The sequence below is a fragment of the Schistocerca piceifrons genome, chromosome 3 (assembly GCF_021461385.2).
Source record: "Schistocerca piceifrons isolate TAMUIC-IGC-003096 chromosome 3, iqSchPice1.1, whole genome shotgun sequence".
Lineage (NCBI taxonomy): Eukaryota > Metazoa > Arthropoda > Insecta > Orthoptera > Acrididae > Schistocerca > Schistocerca piceifrons.
Genome location: NC_060140.1, coordinates 929572037 through 929595926, shown reverse-complemented (window position 1 = coordinate 929595926; position 23890 = coordinate 929572037). Strand labels below are relative to the sequence as shown.

The window sequence follows — 23890 nt, the reverse complement described above, 5'->3', positions numbered from 1 at the left end:
ACAGGTGTCTGCTTTTCATTTGTCTGTCCTTCAGACATCAATATCCTGAAAGCTAACTGACAGTGTGTGGCAGAGGTTACTTCTTGTAGAACTATCTGAACCCCGCTTCCCTTACAATGCATGGGAAGAACGATAGTTGGTAAACCTTTGTCTTAGCTCTGATTTCTCAAATTTTCTTGTTGTGGTCATTTCATGCTATGTATGTGGGAGGAAACAATACGTTTTGCAATCTTTCCTCGAACATAGTCTCTCAGAATTTCAATAGCAGGCCACCTCATAATGTACAATGACTCTCTTGCAGTGTCTGTCACAAGTGCACCTCTGTAAAGCTCTTGTGATGACTACACAAACCTGTGAAAAATGCATTGCTCTTCATTGGATCGTCTCTATCTCTTCCATTAGTCCTACCTGGCAAGGATATAAAGATATTTGGCAAAGAGATTTTGACGGTATGAATGCTGGTGGCAGACAAGATTTTTGGGGTAGGGGTTGTCTATGAAGACAGATGTAATGGTATTTCCTGATCTTGATGATTATATTATAGTTTATAAAATGGTAGAGCAAAAGTTTAAATGAACAGATGACCTATAAGTCCCAACAAAGATTTGACTTAACTAAAAAAGAGTTTAAAAAATATAAAAGTTCTCAGTACTGTTTGATTAGGGCACCCTATTCCTATATGGCGGATTCAAATGGTTCAAATGGCTCTGAGCACTATGGGACTTAACATCTGAGGTCATCAGTCTCCTAGAACTTAGAACTACTTAAACCTAACTAACCTAAGGACATCACACACATCCATGCCCAAAGCAGGATTCGAACCTGTGAACGTTGCAGTCAAGCGGTTCCAGACTGAAGCACCTAGAACCACTTGGCCACACTGGCCGGCTATATGGTGGATTACCAACTTATTGGTAAAGTTGCCAAGTTTGAGATTTTGTTAATTTGTACAAATTTTCAGAAAAATTAGGGCAAAAAAAAGTATAATGACAGATCTTAGAATTAAACAGGCACAAGGGCTCAAGTGGCAAAAATAAATTTGAGCATGGCTGATCAGTAATTATGAATATCTTTTAAATTAATTAGTTTTCAGAAAACTGAAATGGGCAGCTAGAAAGAATGGTCTTAAGGCTGTGTAATCAGTGCAGTCACTACTCTCACAACTACTGATTAGCACACTTGGAATTCACCTTTAAGTATTCCAGCGATGTCAGTTACTCATTTCCTGTAATTAATAAAGCTTAATCAATGGATAATCTGGTATGCGATAATGACAATATTAAGAAAAGGAGAGACTGCTGCTTACCATATAGTGCAGATGCCAAGTCTCAGACAGGTACAACAGAAAGACTGCTGAGCAAGTAAGCTTTCAGCCAAAAGGTCTTCTTCTGAATTAGATAACACACACACACACATTCATGCAAATGCAACTCACACACATGTGACCACTGTCTCTGGCTTCTGAGGCCAGACTGCGAGCAAGAGCACATAATGGGAGAAGCAGTCTGGGTTGTGCGGGTAAGGAGGAGTGGGAGGGAAATCAGGGTAGGGGTGGGGGACAGTAAAGTACTAATTGTGGAAGCATACCAGAAGAACGAGAAGTGTGCAGGGCAGCTAGGTGCAGTTCGGAGGTTAGACTCTCCGGTGGGGGAGGGGGAGAGCCAGAAAATGAGATAAGTATAAAAAAGACTATCGGTATGCTTGTGAAATAGAAGGCTGTGTAGTGCTGGAGAGGGAACAGGGAATGGGACGTGAGGGTGAAGGACAGTGACTAACAAAGGGGTTAAGACCAGAAGAATTATGGCAATGCAGGATATATTGCAGAGAGAGTTACCATCTGCATAGTTCAGAAAAGCTGGTGTTCGTAGAAATGATCCAGATGGCAAGGACTGTGAAGCAGTCATTGAAGTGAAGCATGTTATGCTGGGCAGCATGCTCAGCAACTGGATGATCTAGCTGTTTTTTGGCCGCAGTTTTTCAGTGGAATTCATGCAGATAGACAGCTTGTTGGTTGTCATGTCCACACAGACAGCATCACATTGCTTGCAGTTTAGCTTGTAAATGACATATCTGGTTTACCAGTTAATACTGCTTTTAATGGGATAGGCGATGCTTATGACAGGACTGCAGTTGTGGTGGTGGGAGTATGTATGGGACAGGTCTTGCACCTAGGTCTAGTACAGGGATACGAGCCATGAGACTGCTGGCCCCCTTCTTCATAAATATCTGTCCACCAACATGCAAACCACACCATAATGTTTTTATTTATTTTTATCATTGATCTTGTGTTTTAAAGTCACTTTCAATCCATTTTTGCCTACTGCTGTTGGCCTACTATCTAAGGTTTCCTCTTGCTTCCCCATACATCATCAGTTCCATCCTTTTTGTATTTTTTCCTTATGTTTTGGTGTATCTTTGCAAAATTTTTCGCATGTATTCCCACTTCATTTATGCATTTTTATCCTCTTCCATGGAAACTTTCTCCTTCCATCTGCGCCAGTACAGAAATTTTTACCTATTCCCAGCCAGGACTCAACCAAACATGTTGTTCCTTCACTGTTATTTGGCTCATGGAATCCCCTCAAATGGCCTTACCATCAAATTACCCATCTCTGGCTGCAACCCCTCCTTCCACAATGACTGCCATCTGTTGAGATTCTGCCAGTCCTTAGTCCTTACCAACATCATCCAGTAAAACCATGTAAATTAGGCCCAAACCTTCTTGCCATACCTCTTCTCTATATGTAAAATTCTCTCGCTGTTAAATCCCAAGATCTACCACTCTACCACTCTCCACCATCTTTATAACAGCCGCCAAACCTTCCCCACATCCCCTCACAGCAGAGAAATCCTGACTCACTGATCTACTACATTTACTCCACTCTCAAAAGCTCCCTCCCACCACCATATAGAATCGAGAACCTAAACAGACCTGTAACACAGTCATGAACCTTTCACACAAAAGTCTTAGTGCCACAAAAATATCAGTTCATTTTGTCCCACTTCCAAATTCAGTCATGCTGGACTTGTTAAGGACCTTCTCTCCTTTTCTCAGTCCCTACAATGGAAACACTTTTCTGCCATCAACCTACCATTCAGACTCAAACAAAGACCAATGTTGAAACCTGCCTGACTGAATTCCTGCTCCATCCAACAGTGATCCACCCCCTTTGCCACTAATCACCCCCTGTTAACTTTTGAGAGCCTTGAACCTTGCCTCAGTATCAGTCCCTAAATCCCTCAAGAAGCAAGCTAACCTCACATTCACAGAAAGAACTACAATTCACCACCTAAAAACTGATCCTCACCTTAAAATCACATCCCCTGACAAAGGCTCAGCCACCACTGTTTTGAATCACAAGGATTACCTGATAGAAGGACTCTGGTAGCTGTCAAATTTGTCCACCTGCAGACTCTGCCGCAGTGACCCCATGCCAGATATCCAACAAGATCTCCAGTCTCTCTTCAAATCCCCAGGGCCGTCCCCGAACCTCTTCTGTGTCTCTCCTCACCCCGACCATTCACTGCACTCCTACCTTCTACATGTTTCCTAAGTCCATAAACCCAAACATCCAGGATTCCCAACTGTGGGTGGTTACTGTTCCCCCATTCAGAGAATACCTGCTCTCGAGACAAACATTTCAGCCTATTACCCACAACCTATCCTCCTATATACAAGATATCAATCATTTCCTTTCCCAAATCTCCAGAGTTTCTATTCCTTTGTCACATAGTGCTCTACTCATCGCCACTCATGCCATCTCCCTTTCTGAAATCCCTAATGCCCCTATTGAACACTACCTTTCCCAATGTTCAATGTGTTCCAAACCTACACCCTCTTTCCCGGCCACCATGACAGCTACCGTATTTACTCGAATCTAAGCCACACTCGAATCTAAGCCACACCTGAAAAATGAGACTGGACATAAAGAAAAAAAAATTTCCCGAATCTAACCGCACCTGAAATTTGAGACTCGAAATTCAAGGGGAGAGAAAAGTTTTAGGCCGCACCTCCAAATCGAAACAAAGTTGGTCCATTGTAATATGAGACACAATTTAGGTCAAATGAATGACGATACAGCTACAGTAGTTTGGTTCGAGTCGTAAGCTTAGTAGTTAAGCTTTACCAGGTAGCCATCGCTATGCGTCAGGCACTCCGTCCTTATCTATACCGGTAGGCCGGCCGAAGTGGCCGTGCGGTTAAAGGCACTGCAGTCTGGAACCACAAGACCGCTTCGGTCACAGGTTCGAATCCTGCCTCGGGCATGGATGTTTGTGATGTCCTTAGGTTAGTTAGGTTTAACTAGTTCTAAGTTCTAGGGGACTAATGACCTCAGCAGTTGAGTCCCATAGTGCTCAGAGCCATTTCATTTATCTATACCGGTACCCTTCCTTTTTCACGTGCTTCATCTGGTTTGAATCGATTGCTTATTTTGCTTTGATCTGATAAGTGCCGTTTTGTTTGTTATAGGTGTTTACGTCAATCTAAGCAGAAAATGCATTACTGTACTGTCTCATGCATTGTTTGTCGCATTCTGATACTGCGTGTATACGGCCTGTCGCCGCTCGCGGCATGACTTGCTTTTGTGCGCGCTACCGCCGCTTACAATTAAAAAAAAGAGAGAGGAATTGTCTCATTAGTGAAACAATGGCAAGAGACTGCTATTTGTTTTTACTTACACTGCTGCTTTCTTTGATAATGATCAACAAGAACCAAATAATAGACTGCGTATGATAGAACGTGTTCTGAACGAGAGTTAGGCGAAAATGTTTCTCCGTTTGAACATCTTTGCGGCCGCTTCTTTAAAGAATTAAAAATCTAGTCAGTTGCCGTGCTTCATTTCTGACTGTATCACTATTAGGCATAAGTATAATACGAATATAAACATGACACGATAATTATATTCTTCCGTGTTTGCTGTTGTCTCACTCTAGTTTCGTAGTTTATTAGGCAAACAGGATTTAAATGAGATAGCAGCAAACACGAAAGAATACATGGCAAAATGTTGATATTCGTATTATTCTCATGGTGAAGAGAATACTGCATGTGATTCACATTTCATCGGGTTCCTATTAGCAACCATCTCTTCTCACAGGTATGAAAAAATTCAGAAAGTAGAGTTGGCCATATTGACAAACATCCCAGTCTTGCCAGTCGGATTTTCGTAGTACATTCAAATTCTGCTACATTTGAAGATGAACAATACGGAATTTGTACTTACTTCGTTGGATAATGTATAAAAATGCAGTGGTCGAAGCTCGGGGTATAAAAATGCAGTGGTCGAAGCTCGGGGTGGAGAAAAAAAGCTCTTCTTCCACCTTTTTTTTAATTTATTTACTGACACAGAGGTTTTGGCGCCAGTATTTATCTTTGTGCTTACAAAGCATGGCTGTGTCGCTACATATATTCGACGGCAGAAGTTAGTTGTGGCGGCTCCTACCAACATTTTTCAGAACTTCCGCATGCTTTGCACTTGATTCTGAGCCGCAGGCGGCTTTTTGGATTACAAAAACCGGAAAAAGCACGGCTTAGATTCGAGTAAATACGGTATATCCATACCCACAATTACTTCTCCTTTGAGAGAATCACCTACAAATAAATCAAGGGCATGGCATCTTACTATGCTGCCCTCTTCATGGGCCATCTAAACGAACGCTTCCTAATCATCCAGAATGCCAAACCCCTCAACTTGTTCAGGTTCAATGATAACATTGTGATCTGGATCAACCAGGAGGACACCCAATCCACATTCCTCCAGAATCTCAACACCTTCTTCCCCATTCATGGCACCTGATCCTCCTCAACCTAATGAGTTACCTTCCTCAATGTTGACATGCAGTTCACTAGCTCCATCCATATCAAACCTACCGATCACTAGCAATACCTTCACTTCGACAGCTCCCACCCTTTCCACAGCAAGAAGTCCCTTCCCTGCAGCCTAGCCACCCATGGTCATTGCATATATAGTGATGAGCAGTACATCTAAAAATATACCAGGATCTCACTGAGGCCTTCACAGACCATAATTACCCTTCCACCTTGTACAGAAACAGATCTCCTGTGCACTGCTTCTCCAGTCACATACCACCTCCCAAAGTACCATCTTGTGGTTGCAGAGGAGCATTCCGTTTATGACTCAGTACCATGTGGGACTGGAGCAACTGAATTACATTCTCCACCAGAGTTTTCACTACCTCTTGTCATTCCCCGAAATGGGAAATATCCTACTCATCCTTCCCAACCCACACTGGTATTCTGCTCTCCACAGAACCTACACAATAGCCTCATCCATCTCTACTCAACCCCTCCTTCCAACCTCTTGCATCATGACTCATATCCCTATAACAGATCTAGATGCAAGACCTGTCCCATACATACTCCCACCACCACCTACTCCAGTCCTGCCACAAGCCTCATCACCACATCAAAGGTGCAGTTACCTGTGAAACCAAAAATTTGGTCTACAACCTAAGCTGCAACCACTGTGCTGCATTCTACATGGACATGACAGCCAACAAGCTGTCTGTTCGCATGTGGACCACCAGCAAACTGTGCCCAAAAAAACAGCTGGATCACCCAGTTGCTGAGTATGCTGCCCAGCAGAATGTTCTTCATTTCAGTGACTGCTTCACAGCCTGTGCAGTCTGGATCCTTCCTACCAACACCAGCTTTTCTGGATTGCACAGGTGGGAATTTTCCATGCAATATATCCTATGTTGCCTCAACCTTTGTTAGTCACTGTCCTTCACCCACCTGTCGTCCCCTTTCCTGTTCCCTCTCTAGCACTATAAAGCCTTCTGAATTCTTACTTCTCTCCTTCTCTGCTCCCTTGCTCTCCCCCTTTTTCCACTGTCTAACCTTCCAACAGCACCTAGCTGCCCAGCTCTCTCCCCATCTCATCCCTGTTTGCTCCCACAATCAGCCTTTACCATCCCTCACTCCTACGCTGCTACCACTACCCCTCTCTGCCTCTGCCTCCTCCTTATGCCCCCACCCAGACTGCTCCTCCCATCATGAGCTGTTGCTCGCAGACTGGTCTCGGCAGCCAGGGTCAGTAGCCATATGCATCTGAGTTCCATTTGTATGAATGTGTGTGTGTTGTCTAATTCAGAAGGTCTTTTGGCTGAAAGCTTACTTGCTTAGCAGAGTTTTCGTAGTGCCTGTCTGCAACTCAACATCAGTGAGTAGCAATCTATCCTTTTCTTAAGTAATAAGTTAGCAGCAAAATAAATATATCACTAATGTCAGCAGTTGGTAAATTATGACACATGTTATAAAATTACAAGAAATACATTGTAAATAAGAAATTAATCATTTTTAATATACACATAGGATATGCCGTACTTGTATAAGTACAATTATCTGAAGGATAGGGGTAAAAATAATTACTAAAAATGATTCAAACAACAGAAAGTGGAATAGTTTCAGTTTCTGATGTTTCCAAGTGGTGTACATAGCAATGAAGCTGGATCAACCCAGAGAACAAAACTTGTAACATAATGCACATATTTAAAGTCAAGTTAAAGTTGTTTCTTCCTGAAAGTTCCTTTCATACCATAGACAGGTTCTCAAACAGAAGTAAATAATCATCTATATATCTGTAAATCAACATCATATTGGCATACATAATGCTTAAAAAATGTATGTAACTGTTCTGCAAAAGATAGATCCTTATGACAATATTTTTGTGAATATGAACAACATAATATATGTCTTATACCAACAAACAACTGATTAATGCCTGAAATACAAGAATGTGCAAACATCACATTTAAGTACAACAATGTCATCTGCTGGTACTCAGTTCATATTGAAATTCAAATTTTCATGTACAGTGACTTAATATTTAGTGTTATAAAATCGGAAATACTATATAATTATTTTGCTATTTTCTTCTCCCAGGTAATGATCGCACAAATCCTGCACGTTACCATCCCTTCTACATAACTGACAGTGATGAGGGTGGTTTTGGCCAAAAGTCGGAAGAGGATCAGAAAGAGCAGAGAGTTTTTGCAGGTGTTGGCTATGATGCAGAGGGATATCCATATCCCACGGCAGGCAAGTATTTTCTTATTGGTTTTTAAAACTTCAGTTCAAATACTAACCTGTGAGAACAGCTTCCGTGAAGAAAGATGCCATTTCATATGCATTAAATTTGTGATCTAATACATTATGTAGAGCATTCACGGAGATTTAAAAACAGGTTACAATGAACTATAAGATGCAAAAAGGAGAAACAGAATTCTTCAGTGGTCTTATACTTCTGTCTGAAACAAAATATCTACTTTTATTTGTGTAACATTTTGAACACTATTAAATACAAAACGTAATCCAAAGTGCAATATCCACAAATGCTGAGGGAAAGGTAAGTTCTATGTACACGCTAAGACAAAAGAAACAAAGCACCATGAAGGAATTATCTGAAGGGGGTAGATGTGATGTACAAATGCATACAAACTAATGATTACAGTTTCAGAAACATTCGGTGATTTATTCACGAGGAAGAGCTTCACAGATTGACCAAGTCAATAACATTTTGCTCAACCTCTGGACACCACGCAAGCAGTTATTGATTGACGGATTTACTGGATGTCCTCCTGAAGGGTATTGTGTGAAATTCTGTCAAATTAGCACTTCAGATGATCTTTGCTGGCTATCAGGGCTCAGTTCAAAGAGGGTCTCATCACTGAAGACAGTTCTCCAGATGCCCAAGGCAGCGATGGTATACTAACCTGACTGTTGACCACTATATGGCCCAACAACAAGGAATGTTGGTCTGGGGTGTCATTTCTTTCCATAGCAAGGACCCCCTTTGATTGCCATCCACAGCTTCCTTACAGCACAGCAGTATGTTAATATTTTACACTCCATAATGTTGCCTTTCATGGCAAGCCATCCTGGGCTTATATTTTAGCAAGGTAATGCCTGCCCACATATAACAAGAGTCTCTATTGCTTGTCTTCATGCTTGTCAAACCCTACCTTGGCCAGCAAGGTTGCCTGATCTCACCCCAATTGAGAGCATTTGGAGCACTAGTGACAGGGTCCACCAACCATACTGGGATTTTGACATTCTAACATGCCAGTTGGACAGAATTTGGCATTATATCCCTCAGGGGGACATACAACAACTCTATCAATCAGTGCCAAGCTGAATAACTGCTTGCATAAGGACCAGAGGTGGATTAACATGTTACTGACTTGCTCAATTTGTGAAGCTCTTTCTGTTGGATAAGTAACTGAATTTATCTGAAACTGAAATTGTGAGCATTTGTTTGTCTGTACATGTACATCACATCTGCCAATTTCAATTCCATCTGGATAGTTAATGTACATGTACATGCACATTACTTCTGCATATTTCCATCCCATCTGTATAATCCATGTACAAGCACATGTACATTACTTCTGCCAATTTCCATCCCATTCAGATAACTCCTCCTTTGCGCATCATACTTTCTTCTTTTTGAGTGTGGACATCAAAAATAAAATGCTAATGTCATCCTTTCTGAAAAGTATTTTCATGTACTCTTTGTCATTCTTTGGGAGATACTGAGTCTTACTGAGTTTTTAGCCATTATATAACCAGTAGGCATTTTGTAGACATTTTCTCATCATAACTTTGATGAAAATTCAGTTTTGACTATACTCCCTTACAAAAAATTCCTTCAGAATTTTATTATGGTGTTCAACTGAAGAGCATTATAAAAATGGGAGCTCACTAAACATTGTTCAACTACTAGGCACTAGAGTAATTTTGATTTTATGTAACTTACTGAAACTGCAATTTGTTAATGACTCACAGTTTTGAATTAATCAAGACATTTGATTCCAACAATGTTATTGCACTACATTCAGAAAATTACTTTAAAAGCATAACTGCCTGCATCTAAATAATAAAACATGAGGTTTCATTGTTATCTGCAGTTTCCATGAGTATTCAGTTTTTTAGTAATGAATTATTTTTAAGAGATTTTGCAGTTCAGGCAATTTATTTATTTTATTGATTTATTTTGTGTTCTGGTGATCTATGTCATTAATATATCAAGGGATATGGAATGTGTCAGTTTAATAAATTTGTTATGGTTACAATCTATGGCATTATAGACTTAGTACTCGTCAATTTATTTACTTATTTTTCATATTAAGTGTCTACAACTTAGGTTCTAATGCAGAAAAATATATTTTATGCACAATTAATCTATTACAGAAATAAACATTTTTTTTTAATGAGAGTGCATCATCAACAAAACATTTAATTTATGAAGGGATGCATTAAAAAATTTTACGGGCCACTGAACTGGACCATGTTCTGTATCATACTCAGATTTTCATGCTCATGGTGGATATCTTATTTTCTACTTTTTGACTATGAAAAACACTAGTAGGTTTAAAAGGAGCTTTTTTCCCTTATGGAACACATCATGGAGAATATATATTGTGCAGCGGATATGAGGATTTCAAGTTCCTTAAAAATACTTCAGCAAGTGATTCTAAGGTGGCCTCTCCTCAGCATTCTTATGGCACTTTCTGTTGTAATCTTACCCTCCCATATATCTCCATTAAATTTTTTAGTCTCTTCATAAAATAATTGCTTTGTTTCAAACACTTCAAGAGGAATAAGATGGACAAATGATTTTTTTTTACTTATCTTCATGTTCTCGTTGTTGGCTGCAATTCTCGCATTTAGGGGTAGATTCTTGAGGCTGAAATTTTGATTTAGTGGGTTCCAGTTGATGTGATAATTGATGAAGTAATTTCTGTTTCTATGACTTTTTTATTTTATCCCATTCTTCAATGTCACACAGTCTTTACAATCTCCACTTTAAAGCATAAATTCACATTGTTATTGTCAAAATTAAAAACGTCCTATAACATCAGGGGTATGCCCACTACTAGTAAAATCATTCAGTGGTACTTACACATCCCAAAGATTTACAAATAAAAGAGTTTACAAACCTTCTTGACAAAAGAATAATCATCACCAAGTTATATCACTACTTTGTAAATGGATTCAGAAATAAATTTAATAAATATTTTCAGATTGCACAGTTAATGATATGAATTTTAAGTGTGCTAGATATTTTATAATTTCTAATATTTCTAAAAGAAGAGTAATTTTAACTGTACATACAGAGTACTAACAAATTAATTTCTTTTTTTATATTTTAGCCTGAAATATAGTACATCATATACATATGAATATAATAGAGGGAAACATTCCACGTGGGAAAAATATATCTAAAAACAAAGAAGATGTGACTTGCCAAACAAAAGCGCTGGCAGGTTGATAGACACACAAACAAACACAAACATACACACAAAATTCTAGCTTTCGCAACCACCGTTGCTTCATCAGGAAAGAGGGAAGGAGAGGGAAAGACGAAAAGATGTGGGTTTTAAGGGAGAGGGTAAAGAGTCATTCCAATCCCGGGAGCAGAAAGACTTACCTTAGGGGGGGAAAAGGACAGGTATACACTCGCATACACACACATATCCATCCGCACATACACAGACACAAGCAGACATTTGTAAAGGCAAAGAGTTTGGGCAGAGATGTCAGTCGAGGCGGAAGTACATAGGCAAAGATGTTGTTGAATGACAGGTGAGGTATGAGCGGCGGCAACTTGAAATTAGCGGAGGTTGAGGCCTAACAGTTAATGAGAAGAGAAGATATACTGAAGGGCAAGTTCCCATCTCCGGAGTTCTGACAGGTTGGCGTTAGTGGGAAGTATCCAGATAACCCGGACGGTGTAACACTGTGCCAAGATGTGCTGGCCGTGCACCAAGGCATGTTTAGCCACAGGGTGATCCTCATTACCAACAAACACTGTCTGCCTGTGTCCATTCATGCGAATGGACAGTTTGTTGCTGGTCATTCCCACATCGAAAGCTTCACAGTGTAGGCAGGTCAGTTGGTAAATCACGTGGGTGCTTTCACACGTGGCTCTGCCTTTGATCGTGTACACCTTCCAGGTTACAGGACTGGAGTAGGTGGTGGTGGGAGGGTGCATGGGACAGGTTTTACACCGGGGGCGGTTACAAGGGTAGGAGCCAGAGGGTAGGGAAGGTGGTTTCGGGATTTCATAGGGATGAACTAAGAGGTTACGAAGGTTAGGTGGATGGCGGAAAGACACTCTTGGTGGAGTGGGGAGGATTTCATGAAGGATGGATCTCATTTCAGGGCAGGATTTGAGGAAGTCGTATCCCTGCTGGAGAGCCACATTCAGAGCCTGATCCAGTCCCGGAAGGTATCCTGTCACAAGTGGGGCACTTTTGTGATTCTTCTGTGGGAGGTTCTGGGTTTGAGGGGATGAGGAAGTGGCTCTGGTTATTTGCTTCTGTACCAGGTCGGGAGGATAGTTGCAGGATGCAAAAGCTGTTTTCAGGTTGTTGGTGTAATGGTTCAGGGCTTCCGGACTGGAGTAGATTCATTTGTCACAAAGACCTAGGCTGTAGGGAAGGGACCGTTTGATGTGGAATGGGTGGCAGCTGTCATAATGGAGGTACTGTTGTTTGTTGGTGGGTTTGATGTGGACGGACGTGTGAAGCTGGCCATTGGACAGGTGGAGGTCAACGTCAAGGAAAGTGGTATGGGATTTGGAGTAGGACCAGGTGAATCTGATGGAACCAAAGGAGTTGAGGTTGGAGAGGAAATTCTGGAGTTCTTCTTCACTGTGTGTCCAGATCATGAAGATGTCATCAATGAATCTGTACCAAACTTTGGGTTGGCAGGCTTGAGTAATCAAGAAGGCTCCCTCTAAGTGACCCATAAATAGGTTGGTGTACGAGGGGGCCATCCAGGTACCCATGGCTGTTCCCTTTAGTTGTTGGTATGTCTGGCCTTCGAAAGTGAAGAAGTTGTGGGTCAGGATGAAGCTGGCTAAGGTAATGAGGAAAGAGGTTTTAGGTAGGGTGGCAGGTGATCGGCTTGAAAGGAAGTGCTCCATCGCAGTGAGGCCCTGGACGTGTGGAATATTTGTGTATAGGGAAGTGGCATCAATGGATACAAGGATGGTTTCTGGGGGTAATAGATTGGGTAAGGATTCCAGGCGTTCGAGAAAGTGGTTGGTGAATGACTCCTTACCCTCTCCCTTAAAACTTACATCCTTTCGTCTTTCCCTCTCCTTCCCTGTTTCTTGATGAAGCAACGGTGGTTGCGAAAGCTAGAATTTTGTGTGATGTTTGTGTTTGTTTGTGTGTCTATCAACCTGCCAGTGCTTTCGTTTGGTAAGTCACATCTTCTTTGTGTTTAGGTACATCATATACAAAATCATATGAAATTCATTTAGTTAAACAGCTGAGGTAATGTTTACCTACACAAGAATCAAAAGTTTCAACTATTTCTAAAAAAAAAAAAAGTTATGTTAAAGGAGGATGTCCCATTACACTGTGCATATAGCACTTTTCTAGGCAGTGGCTGATTTTCTCAGTGTGTGATTCCATATATCATAGTGACATGAAAATAAAATTAATAAGTTGATTTAATTGTTTCGATGTTCCTTTAAGAACAAATGATATATTAAGCACAAGTTGCAGAAAACTGTCTTCTGCGCACATCTATTATGTCATTTGACCAGTTTGCTTTGCTATCAGTATGTATACCCAAGTATTTTGAAGTATCCACCCTGGCTATCCACTGGGTGCCTAGATTTTCTCCTATTTCTTGATTTTTAGAGGGTGTGTGAAACTGAATATAGTTTGTTTTACTGTAATCAAACAATGGAAAATGCAGTGTGGAATTTAACAACATTATGAAAAGGAAAGTTGCTGCTCACCATATAGTGGAGATACTGAGTTGCTGATAGGCACAACAAAAAGACTGTCACAAATAAAGATTTTGGCCAGTAAGGCCTTCATCAAAAATAGACCACACACACATACACATGCAAATGCAAATCACACACACAAGTTTGCAGTGTTAGGCAACTGAAGCCACACTATAGGGTAACTAGCTAGTCATACAGTATTTGTTTGAATGCTTGTATGGGTAATTCTTGGAAGGATTTTTGGAAGCTGATTAAATAATTTGTGCCCTGTGAGTTCATAACTGTTCAATGATTTTGACAGTCTGTAGTATGAGGTATAAATATATCTGTTCCCTCTTGTAACAATGCAACTTTTTCTCTGTGTTTTGCTTCTAGTAACTTCTTTTTTGTGTAAATTAAAACATAGTATATGTATAAGTTTATTACATTCATGATCTTTTGTTCACAAAACAATTGTTTACAGTGTGGCTTACAAGAAGAGCCAGTAATTTCCCAAACAGCTTTTTTCTGCAGTATTAAGATGCCATTCACACAACCATAGTTTCCCCATAAAATAATACAATATGTTAGAATGCTTTGGAAGAAAGAAAAATAGTATGGTCTAACATACTTTTCAGGTACACAATCTGTAAGTCACCTTAACATATAAACTATTCTTGACAGTTACCCACTAATATATTGTACATGCTGACAAGATGATTTATCATTTAAATATGGTCCCAAAAACTTAACATAGCTAGAATCATGTGATGGAAGCTTGTCTTTTAGACTAAAAACCATGTGCTGTATTTTGTTGTAATTCAGTAAGAAGCCATTTGGTTTAAACCAGTTGGAAGCTTGGTCCATTGTCTTTGCAACACAACTCTTAAGGCTCACTGAGATCATTATTACAATGAAAAAATGTTGTGTCATCTGCATATCAAACTGTACTAGACTTCATAAATGATGGCAGATCGCTGATCACTGTTAGGAACAAAAAGGGGACCAATATGGATCCTTGGGGAACACCTACCTTAACTTGTTCTATTCTCGACATTTCCTTGGCAGTACAAACAATTTGCCTGTGGTTCTGTTGATATGATTTTAATTGGTTAAGGCTGTTACTTTCAGTGCCATAGAATTGAATTTTTTCCAGAAGTGATGTGTGCTCTACACAGTCAAAAGCTTTACTTAGATCATAAAAAGTGGCTTAAAAAAAACCTTTGTCCTCAAACACCTGTTATATGTATTCAACTACACTGTCTACACCATCAACAGTTCACAAATTTTTCCTAAAACCATACTGTGATTCACTAAGTATTCCTAGATTTTCCAAGTAAACATACAATTGTTAGTTAATATACAGGGTGATTCAAAAAGAATACCACAACTTTAAAAATGTGTATTTAATGAAAGAAACATAATATAACCTTCTGTTATACATCATTACAAAGAGTATTTAAAAAGGTTTTTTTCACTCAAAAACAAGCTCAGAGATGTTCAATATGGCCCCCTCCAGACACTCAAGCAATATCAACCTGATACTCCAACTCGTTCCACACTCTCTGTAGCATATCAGGTATAACAGTTTGGATAGCTGCTGTTATTTCTCGTTTCAAATCATCAATGGTGGCTGAGAGAGGTGGCCGAAACACCATATCCTTAACATACCCCCATAAGAAAAAATCGCAGGGGGTAAGATCAGGGCTTCTTGGAGGCCAGTGATGAAGTGCTCTGTCACGGGCTGCCTGGCGGCCGATCCATCGCCTCAGGTAGTTGACGTTCAGGTAGTTACGGACAGATAAGTGCCAACCTTTTTCGTAGGACTCTCCATACAGTTGATTGTGGAATTTGCAGCTCTCTGCTAGCTCTGCAAGTCGATTTTCCTGGGCTGCGAACAAATGCTTGCTGGATGCGTGCTACATTTTCATCACTCGTTCTCAGCCGTCCAGAACTTTTCCCTTTGCACAAACACCCATTCTCTGTAAACTGTTTATACCAATGTTTAATACACCACCTATCAGGAGGTTTACCACCATACTTCGTTCGAAATGCACGCTGAACAACTGTCGTCTATTCACTTCTGCCGTACTCAATAACACAAAAAGCTTTCTGTTGAGTGGTCGCCATCTTAGCATCAACTGACGCTGACACCTAGTCAACAGCACCTCAAGCGAACAAATGTACAACTAAATGAAACTTTATAGCTCCCTTAATTCGCCGACAGATAGTGCTTAGCTCTGCCTTTTGTCGTTGCAGAGTTTTAAATTCCTAAAGTTGTGGTATTCTTTTTGAATCACCCTGTACATTCCTGTACTTTACAAAAAGCTGGGACTATAGAAATTGGACTGTAACTTGAAGGTGACTCAGTAGCTCCTTTTTTATGTATTGGAATTAAATGGTTCAAATGGACCTAAGCACTATGGGACTTAACATCTGAGGTCATCAGTCCCCTAGACTTAGAACTACTTAAACCTAACTAACCTAAGGACATCACACACATCCATTCCCGGGGCAGGATTTGAACCTGCAACTGTAGCAGCAGTGCAGTTCTGTAGAGAAGTGCCTAGAACCACTCAGCCACAGTGGCCAGCTTTTGAAACTAGCCTAGACACTATTAGCTCATAAAGAAAATATCCCTCAGCTATCATAAGCTACACAAGTCTCTTGAGGCAAGCTGTGGAGCACGCTCAGCAAATGGATATGGGACATTCCCAAAGCAGACTGTTCTTTTGTGCTAATACTTGACTTTTGTCAGTTTGGTGGTGGCATTCATATATTGAAAGTTGTGCAGTAAGCACATCCCAGCTAGTAAACAATGCATTAATTTTATATGCTACCTCACCTTCGATGTCATATGATTTACCAGTGGTGGGTAGTGGATGTGAGCATGGTGAAGATTTTACTGTGAAAACAGTTGAAGAGTAGAAAACTTAGGGTAGGGCTCAAACTTTGGGAATGCCATATGATTTGACAAATAGGTTGCAAGTATTGTGATGGAGATGAAAGATGACAGGGGTAAGTGTAGGGAGGATATGAAGAAGATATGATCATGTTTGAGGGCTGGTTTTGATAAAGTCATAGCTCTACTGGAACAATCTACTGAGATAGCCAAAGTCTGGGCCATGCTGAGGAATTAAGTTTTATTCTGTCTTTTGTAAGTGGGAGGGTGCTAAAAGTGCTGTAATTGTGTTTCTACTGACTACAGAAATCTACATCTCCTAAACCTAAGTACTGGTCTACATTTATGTCTCTTTTCATGTTTATATTGTTGACTCAAGTGACAACACCCTCTTCATTACCCATGCATATCTTAACAAAATAAGAAACAATGGATACACAGTGTAGAACCTACTACATTGAAAGACATAAATTACTTCTCATAAATTAAGTCTACACACTGTATTAACATGTAACCACCATTAAACTGCTCTGTACTACTTCTGCTTACACATACATGAACACAATAATGTTAGCAGGGAAGTAATGTTTTGTTAACAGGTGCTGCTTTCTCAGTTGTACCCAGTAGCGTTGAAATACTATTTCTGTATTTTATATGTAACACTTTCTTTCTGTGTGCAGAAAGCATTTTTTACCCCTCTTATGTCCTTCATAGCTACTAAATATGATAACTTATCATACTTCTGTACCCATCATATTACAAAGGAGCCATATCCACAACTGATGACATATTCCTGACATTATTTACAAAAGACACTTAATTATATCTTTTTTTATCTGTTCTACATTCATTTGACTACAGTCATTATTAAACTCACACAAAAATGTTTTGCCATCATTTGTTGCTAATAAAGTAAACTGAAAGTATGTATTCTATATTAATAGCTGGACGTTACTGTGAATGGACACACAAAACCATTGATAAATCAGCGGAGACAGAAACATTTGAAGAATTCCTAAAAACATTGAGACTAGTGTGTGATGATGGTGCACCAGCTTACCTCAACTGGACTGTTGATGAGGAAACACCAGACTTGGTTTACTATCAGGTGAGCAAGATTACTATTATCCACTTATGCGTGTATTTGGCCAATTCTCCTTGCTTGTTCTCATTTAATGAGTTTCACTTTGCCTGCATCTTTCTTTATATATATATATCAGCAATTCTTCAATTCCCTTATATTTCCATATATTTGTAATAAATTCTGGAAATCCAGATATATCCAGATGCGCACATATTGTGTATTGTGTGTGTGTGTGTGTGTGTGTGTGTGTGTGTGTGTGTGTGTGTGTGTGTGTGTGTTTTAGAGAGATAGAGATAGAATATTATTGATAAGAAATCTTAATTGTGAAGTTTGATGTTTTATTGTCAAAACACAGTTGTCTGCATTACAAATTTCATTATTCTTGAAGAATACAGCTCTTATCTGTGTCACTGCCCATATCTGAGAATTTCTTATTGAGTTCTTTAGATAACTGTATTACTATTACTGTCACCAATATTCATTTTGCAACAGATATTCTAGAAGCCTTAGGGATAGACATGATGGATTTGTGGGACATCATGTGTAATGCAAGTGCATGAAAAACAACTGTCAGTAAGCCATCATATGAGCATGGATTTCTTTCATTTTCCTGACATAGTTTATCAAGAGTTGTAGTTGAGAGGAAGTAATATTTTGTCTACATCTACAAGTACATCTACATCTACACTCTGTAAACCACAGTGAGGAGCATGGCAAAGGGTGTGTCCCATTGTACCAGTTACTATGGTTTCTTCCTGTTCCATTCATGTTTGGAGCATGGGAAGAATGACTGTTTGAATGCCTCTGTGCTTGCAGTAATAATTCTAATCTTACCATCACTATTCCTATGTGAGCAATACATAGGGGCTTGCAGTACATTCCTAGAGTAATCATTTAAAGCCAGATCTTGAAACTTTGTTAATAGACTTTCTCAGGATAGTTTACGTCTGTCTTCACGAATCTTCCAGATGAGTTCCTTTAGTATCTCTGTTACACTCTCCCATAGTTTAAATAAACCTGTGACCATTCATGCTGCCCTTCTCTGTATACATTTAATATCCCCTGTTAGTCCTTGTTGTATAGGTCCCACTCACTTGAACAATATTCTAGAACCACATGTCCAAATGATTTGTAAACAATCTCCTTTGTAGACTAATTGTACTTCCCCTTTATTCTACCTGTAGACTGAAATCTGATTTACCCACTACTGAACCTATGAGAACACTCCATTTCAAATATCTGTACAAAGTGTTACACCCAGATATTTGTATGAGTTGGCCAATTCCAACAGTGAATCATTGATATTGTAGTCATAGGATAGTATATTTTTTCATCTTGTGAAGTGCAAAATTTTACATTTCTAAACATTTAGAGCAAGTTGCCAACCTCTGCACCATATTGAAATTTTATCAGGATCTGACTGAAAATTTATGCAGCTTCTTTCAGGTAGCAATTCATTGCAGATAACTGCATATCTGATTATTCTATTAACATTGTCTGCAAGGTCATTAATATACAACATGAACAGCAATGGTCCCAACACACTTCCCTGGAGCACACCCGAAGTTACTTCTACATCTGACAATGACTCTCCATCCAAGATAACATGCTGTGTCCTCCCTACCAGAAAGTCCTCAATCCAATCACAGATTTCACTTGATACCCCATATGATCATACTTTTGACATTAAGCTTATTTGCAATGTTGAGTCACGTGCTTTCCAGAAATCAAGAAATACTGCACCTACCTTATTGCCTCGATCAAAAGATTTCAGTATGTCGTGTGAGTAAAGTGTGTGTTGGGTTGCACATGATTGATCTTTCCAAAACCCATACTGGCTGACACTGAGATCATTCTATTTAAGATACCTCATTATGTTTGAGCTGAGAATATGTTCTAAGATTCTACAACAAATTGATGTCAAGGGTATTGGACAGTAGTTTTGTGGACCACTTCTAATACCCCTCTGGTAGATGGGTGTGATCTGTGTCTTTTTTCAAGAACTGAGCACGGATTTTTTTAGAGTATAGGCTCTCATAACTTTGACCGTAAGTCTTGTAGATGCTCGTTGATTCTCTTTTAGCCTTAGAGTCAGATCAAAATTTATTTATTTATGTTTCTTTTTGTATGTGGTCATCACATGATGATTTGTCGAATGTATAATTGTTTACAAAGGTATAATACATAACATATTTGTGTACAAAAGTTTAATATGTAATGTATTTATCTATAAAATTTATTAAATAATATATATGGCTTAGAATTCTTTCAGTGAATACAGACTTTTTAATCTTTTTATTTCTAGACTGCTTAGAATCTAAGACTATGGTACAATCTTTTTCTACTTGTCTTCCCAGAACTTATTCATGCATTTGCTGATGGCCTGCCTCTGTTCTTTTGACATTACCTTCCTAGGTTGTGGTTGTTATAATTGGATAGGAAATTTTGCAGTATCAATTAGCAGCCTGATGTTTTCTCTGTTCTTTACAGTGTCTCCTATTATGTTAAGTTTTCTCAAAGACTCTTCTCATATTTTCCAGGTATTGCACAGTATTTTTTAATTTGGAAATTAAATTTAAAATATTCTTAATTAGCCTATTGTCATTCATTCTGTAAATATGACCATAAAACTTTAATTTCCACTTCCTTATTGGGTCTGTGATTGTTTCTATGTTTCTGTGCAAATCTTCCTCTTCTTTATCCAGTTGTTGTCTTTGTTTTCTTGTGGTCCTAAAATTTTTCTGAGGGTTATAATTTCTTTCTTTTCTACTTCTTCTCGTTTGTCTCTGTTATTCAGTGTTAGGCATTCAGATCCGTATAGAGCTTCTGATTTAATTACTGTTGCTTAGTGTTCAGTTTTTGTCTGGAACAATATTGATCTTTTATTATATTGGCATGGATGAGTTTGTATGTTATTTCCATTTTCTTTGGCCTTTCTTTGCTTGTGGTGTTACCTAATCCATTTGATTGTATCCATTCTGCCAAATATTTAAACTTAACAACTGTTTTGATGTTTTGGTATTGTGTTTGCATGATTTTTCTCTTTTGCATTTACATTCAATATATTCCACTTTCACATATGATATTTGTAATCTGGTTTTAACTACAATTTTCTGAAGTCTTTCTATTGTGGCGCCGATAAGATCGACACCAGCATCGATATACGTTTGTCTCTAGACTCCGAGCATTGTATTTGGACGCTGAGCATGGTCTTTGGGTTTTTCCACCATGTCAGTTCTTTGTGAGCCTTTGATGTGTTTAGGTGAATAAATGAACTACTGTTAAGATGGTGTTGTTTGGTGTAACCAACCTGAACATTTACCTCACTGTATTATCTTTGCATCTGCTTTGCCCTTAGAAATTATTGCAATATTGTCAGTAAAAGGCCAGTGGTAACACCAGTTCCTGTCAGATCATCAAAGTCAAGTGCAGCCAGATGGGGCTAACACTTGGATAGGTGACCATTTGGTCTGCCAAGTGCTGTTGGCAAGCAGGGTGCACTCAGCCCTTGTGAGGCAAACTGAGTAGCTACTTGACTGAGAGATAGCAGCTCTGGTCTCAGAAACATACAGACGGGAGAGCAGTGTGCTGGCCACATATGCTGATCACATTCCCCTCCATATCCACAAACCTGTAGGCTGAGGATGACATGGCAGCTGGACAGTACCATTAGGCATTCATGGCCTGTTTGGCGGCGTTTAGTTTAGTTCTGTCAGTAAAAGTGAGACATTTCACCACAAATTTTCCTCTTCCTTGTCCGAGATGGATTCTTTTCATGTTTTCTGCTCATAGTCATTTATCTCACTCTCTCATGATCTTGTCTAAATCCAGATTTATGAGAATTAGTGAGAACCCATCGCCCTCCCGAACTCTTGTGTTAATTCTGAAAGGTTCAGAAACTACTCCTAAAATTTAACTTTTGAGGTTGCATCTGTGAGTGTGTGGTCAATTAATTGTCTGGTGTTTTTGTCAATATCTGCTCTTCAAGTGTTAGGGACACTGTCTGTCTACAGACATTTATTTACAAGAAAAGATCTTAGTTTTGTTTTAAACAGATCCTCAGTATGTGCTCTTATGGATTATGGCAATTTGGTGTACCAAATTAAGTCATTGATATGTGGACCATGGTCTGTCACTTTTAATTAGGTTCTTTGTCTGTAACAACTGTGCTTCTTTCTTGTGTTGTGGTTATGTACATCATAATATTTTAGTGTGACACCCTGATGATTTACAAAAAATGTGGTTAATGTCTTTAAACAACATCCTTGTGATACAGTATTATGAAAAGAAAAGTTAGTACTCACCATATAGTGCAGAAAAATCCACCAGATCATTTACATGGATTTTGAACAATAACATCTCTTGTAACACTCCTTTTGTGTACTCCGGCCGTTTCTTTTATATCTTATAATTTTTACCCGTTAAGAACTATGAATGAGCTCTACATGCTATGAAGTCCTGAATATTTGTTTGATATTCCACCAGTTCACATTTTATTCATTTGAGACAATGCAAAATTGTAACCAAAATCTTTCAGAAGTCAAGGAACATAGCACCAGCCTAAATGCCATTATCTATTGACTTCTCGGTGTCATGTGCACACATAGCAAGCTGTATTCTTGTGGACTACAAGATAACTGTTTGTGGATGCTATGTTCATTACCTCACAAGATATTCTTATTCTACAAAGAGTCACCGTAAACAAGCACATAAGTTGTTCATAAGAGTACAACACATTGAAGTCATCAGTATCAGCCTCCTCAGAAATGGGAATAATGTGGACATTTTCCATATCATTTGAAATACCTTGTTGCACCACCAATCCACAATAATCTTCTCCTACAAGGGGAGCAATTTCTTTCCCTTGATCTACATAAAATCGTAGTTCACTAATCAAATTTCTTTCTTCCATTCAGCAATTTCAGTTGATTTTTTATTATGTGATCATTTTTTGCAATATTTGTCATTTTGGCATTTGTGCAATGATAATAAAGAGGAACTATATTTTTTCACAGCAAAATAATTTCAGAAGACCAAATTAATTTCTTTGGCTCCTCTCTGCCTTCTTCTGTTTTGGTGCCCATATTATGAGTGACTTAATAGAAAATTTTGATCCATTTGTTGTTATTACTGACATTATGCTGGACCAAAACCTCTGGAATTTTTGTTAAATTGACTGAAAAGATTTTTTTTTTTTTTTCAAATTGACTGCTTCTCATTTCTTTCAGTTATTTTGTCATCATTCAGTTTTTTGTTTCTCAACAAGTTCTTGACTTCATTTTAATCTGTGAGGGATATCTCTTTGCTTTTGTAATGATTTTTAAGTATGGCTACTGAAGCATGGCAGGCCTTTTCCATCCCTCATAACCCATCGCAGTACATACGTGTCTAAAGCGTCCCTATTTTTGTACAATTCCTTTTTTCACATTTATCCGTTGATACTCCACATCTTTGTCTCCAGAATGAATGTTTTACTCTGACTTCATATACAATCTTCAGTGTGCTTACTGTCACATTTTCCAAGCAAAAATACGTCTTTATATTTCTTCACTTTCCTTTTAATACCCATACTGATTAGAGCTATAATGGTCTTATAGTCACCATTTACCTCATCCATGTTAACTGAATCATCAAGCCCATACAAAATGCAACATACAAAGTAATGAAGTTAGGAAACCATTCTCCTCACAGTGACTGAAAGGTAGGCCACAGGCAGCTGATAGATGAGGTGTGAGGATGGAATGGGATTGATGATTTACTTTTTTGGTAGTAATATTCCCAAATGGGTGTAAGATATAGGTAGTTTGTTCAGATGGTGTTGAGAGTTTTACTCTAGCTGTTGCTTGCAGTGACTGGAAGATGGGGCATTTGGGCATAGGCAGTTGATAGATGAGGAATGAGGGTGGAATGGGATTGATTTATTTTCTGGTAGTAATAGTCCCAAGTGGGTGTAAGATATAAGTAGTTTGTACAGATGATATGGAGAATTTTATTCTAGCTGTTTCAGAGCATGGCTCTCTGTATCAGATACGGGTTGCAAGAAGTTATTGTTGCAAAGTAAAGGCATTCTGTAAATGGGACTGGAAGTATAAGAAGTTCCACTCCTGCAGGAAGAAATAAAGGAATATTATGGTTTAATGTCTTATTTATGACTTG

The 23890-nt window shown here is 39.0% G+C and overlaps 1 protein-coding gene across 1 annotated transcript in view; it reads left to right on the top strand.

Moving 5' to 3' along the window:
• The window catches only part of LOC124787789 (protein Skeletor, isoforms B/C), a 694854-nt gene that overhangs the window by 665584 nt on the left and 5380 nt on the right, over positions 1-23890 (top strand). Inside the window, exons 12-13 of the mRNA XM_047254691.1 lie at positions 7904-8059; positions 17595-17758. Coding sequence (XP_047110647.1) covers positions 7904-8059; positions 17595-17758 — 320 coding nt within the window. The remainder of the gene's footprint in view (positions 1-7903; positions 8060-17594; positions 17759-23890) is intronic.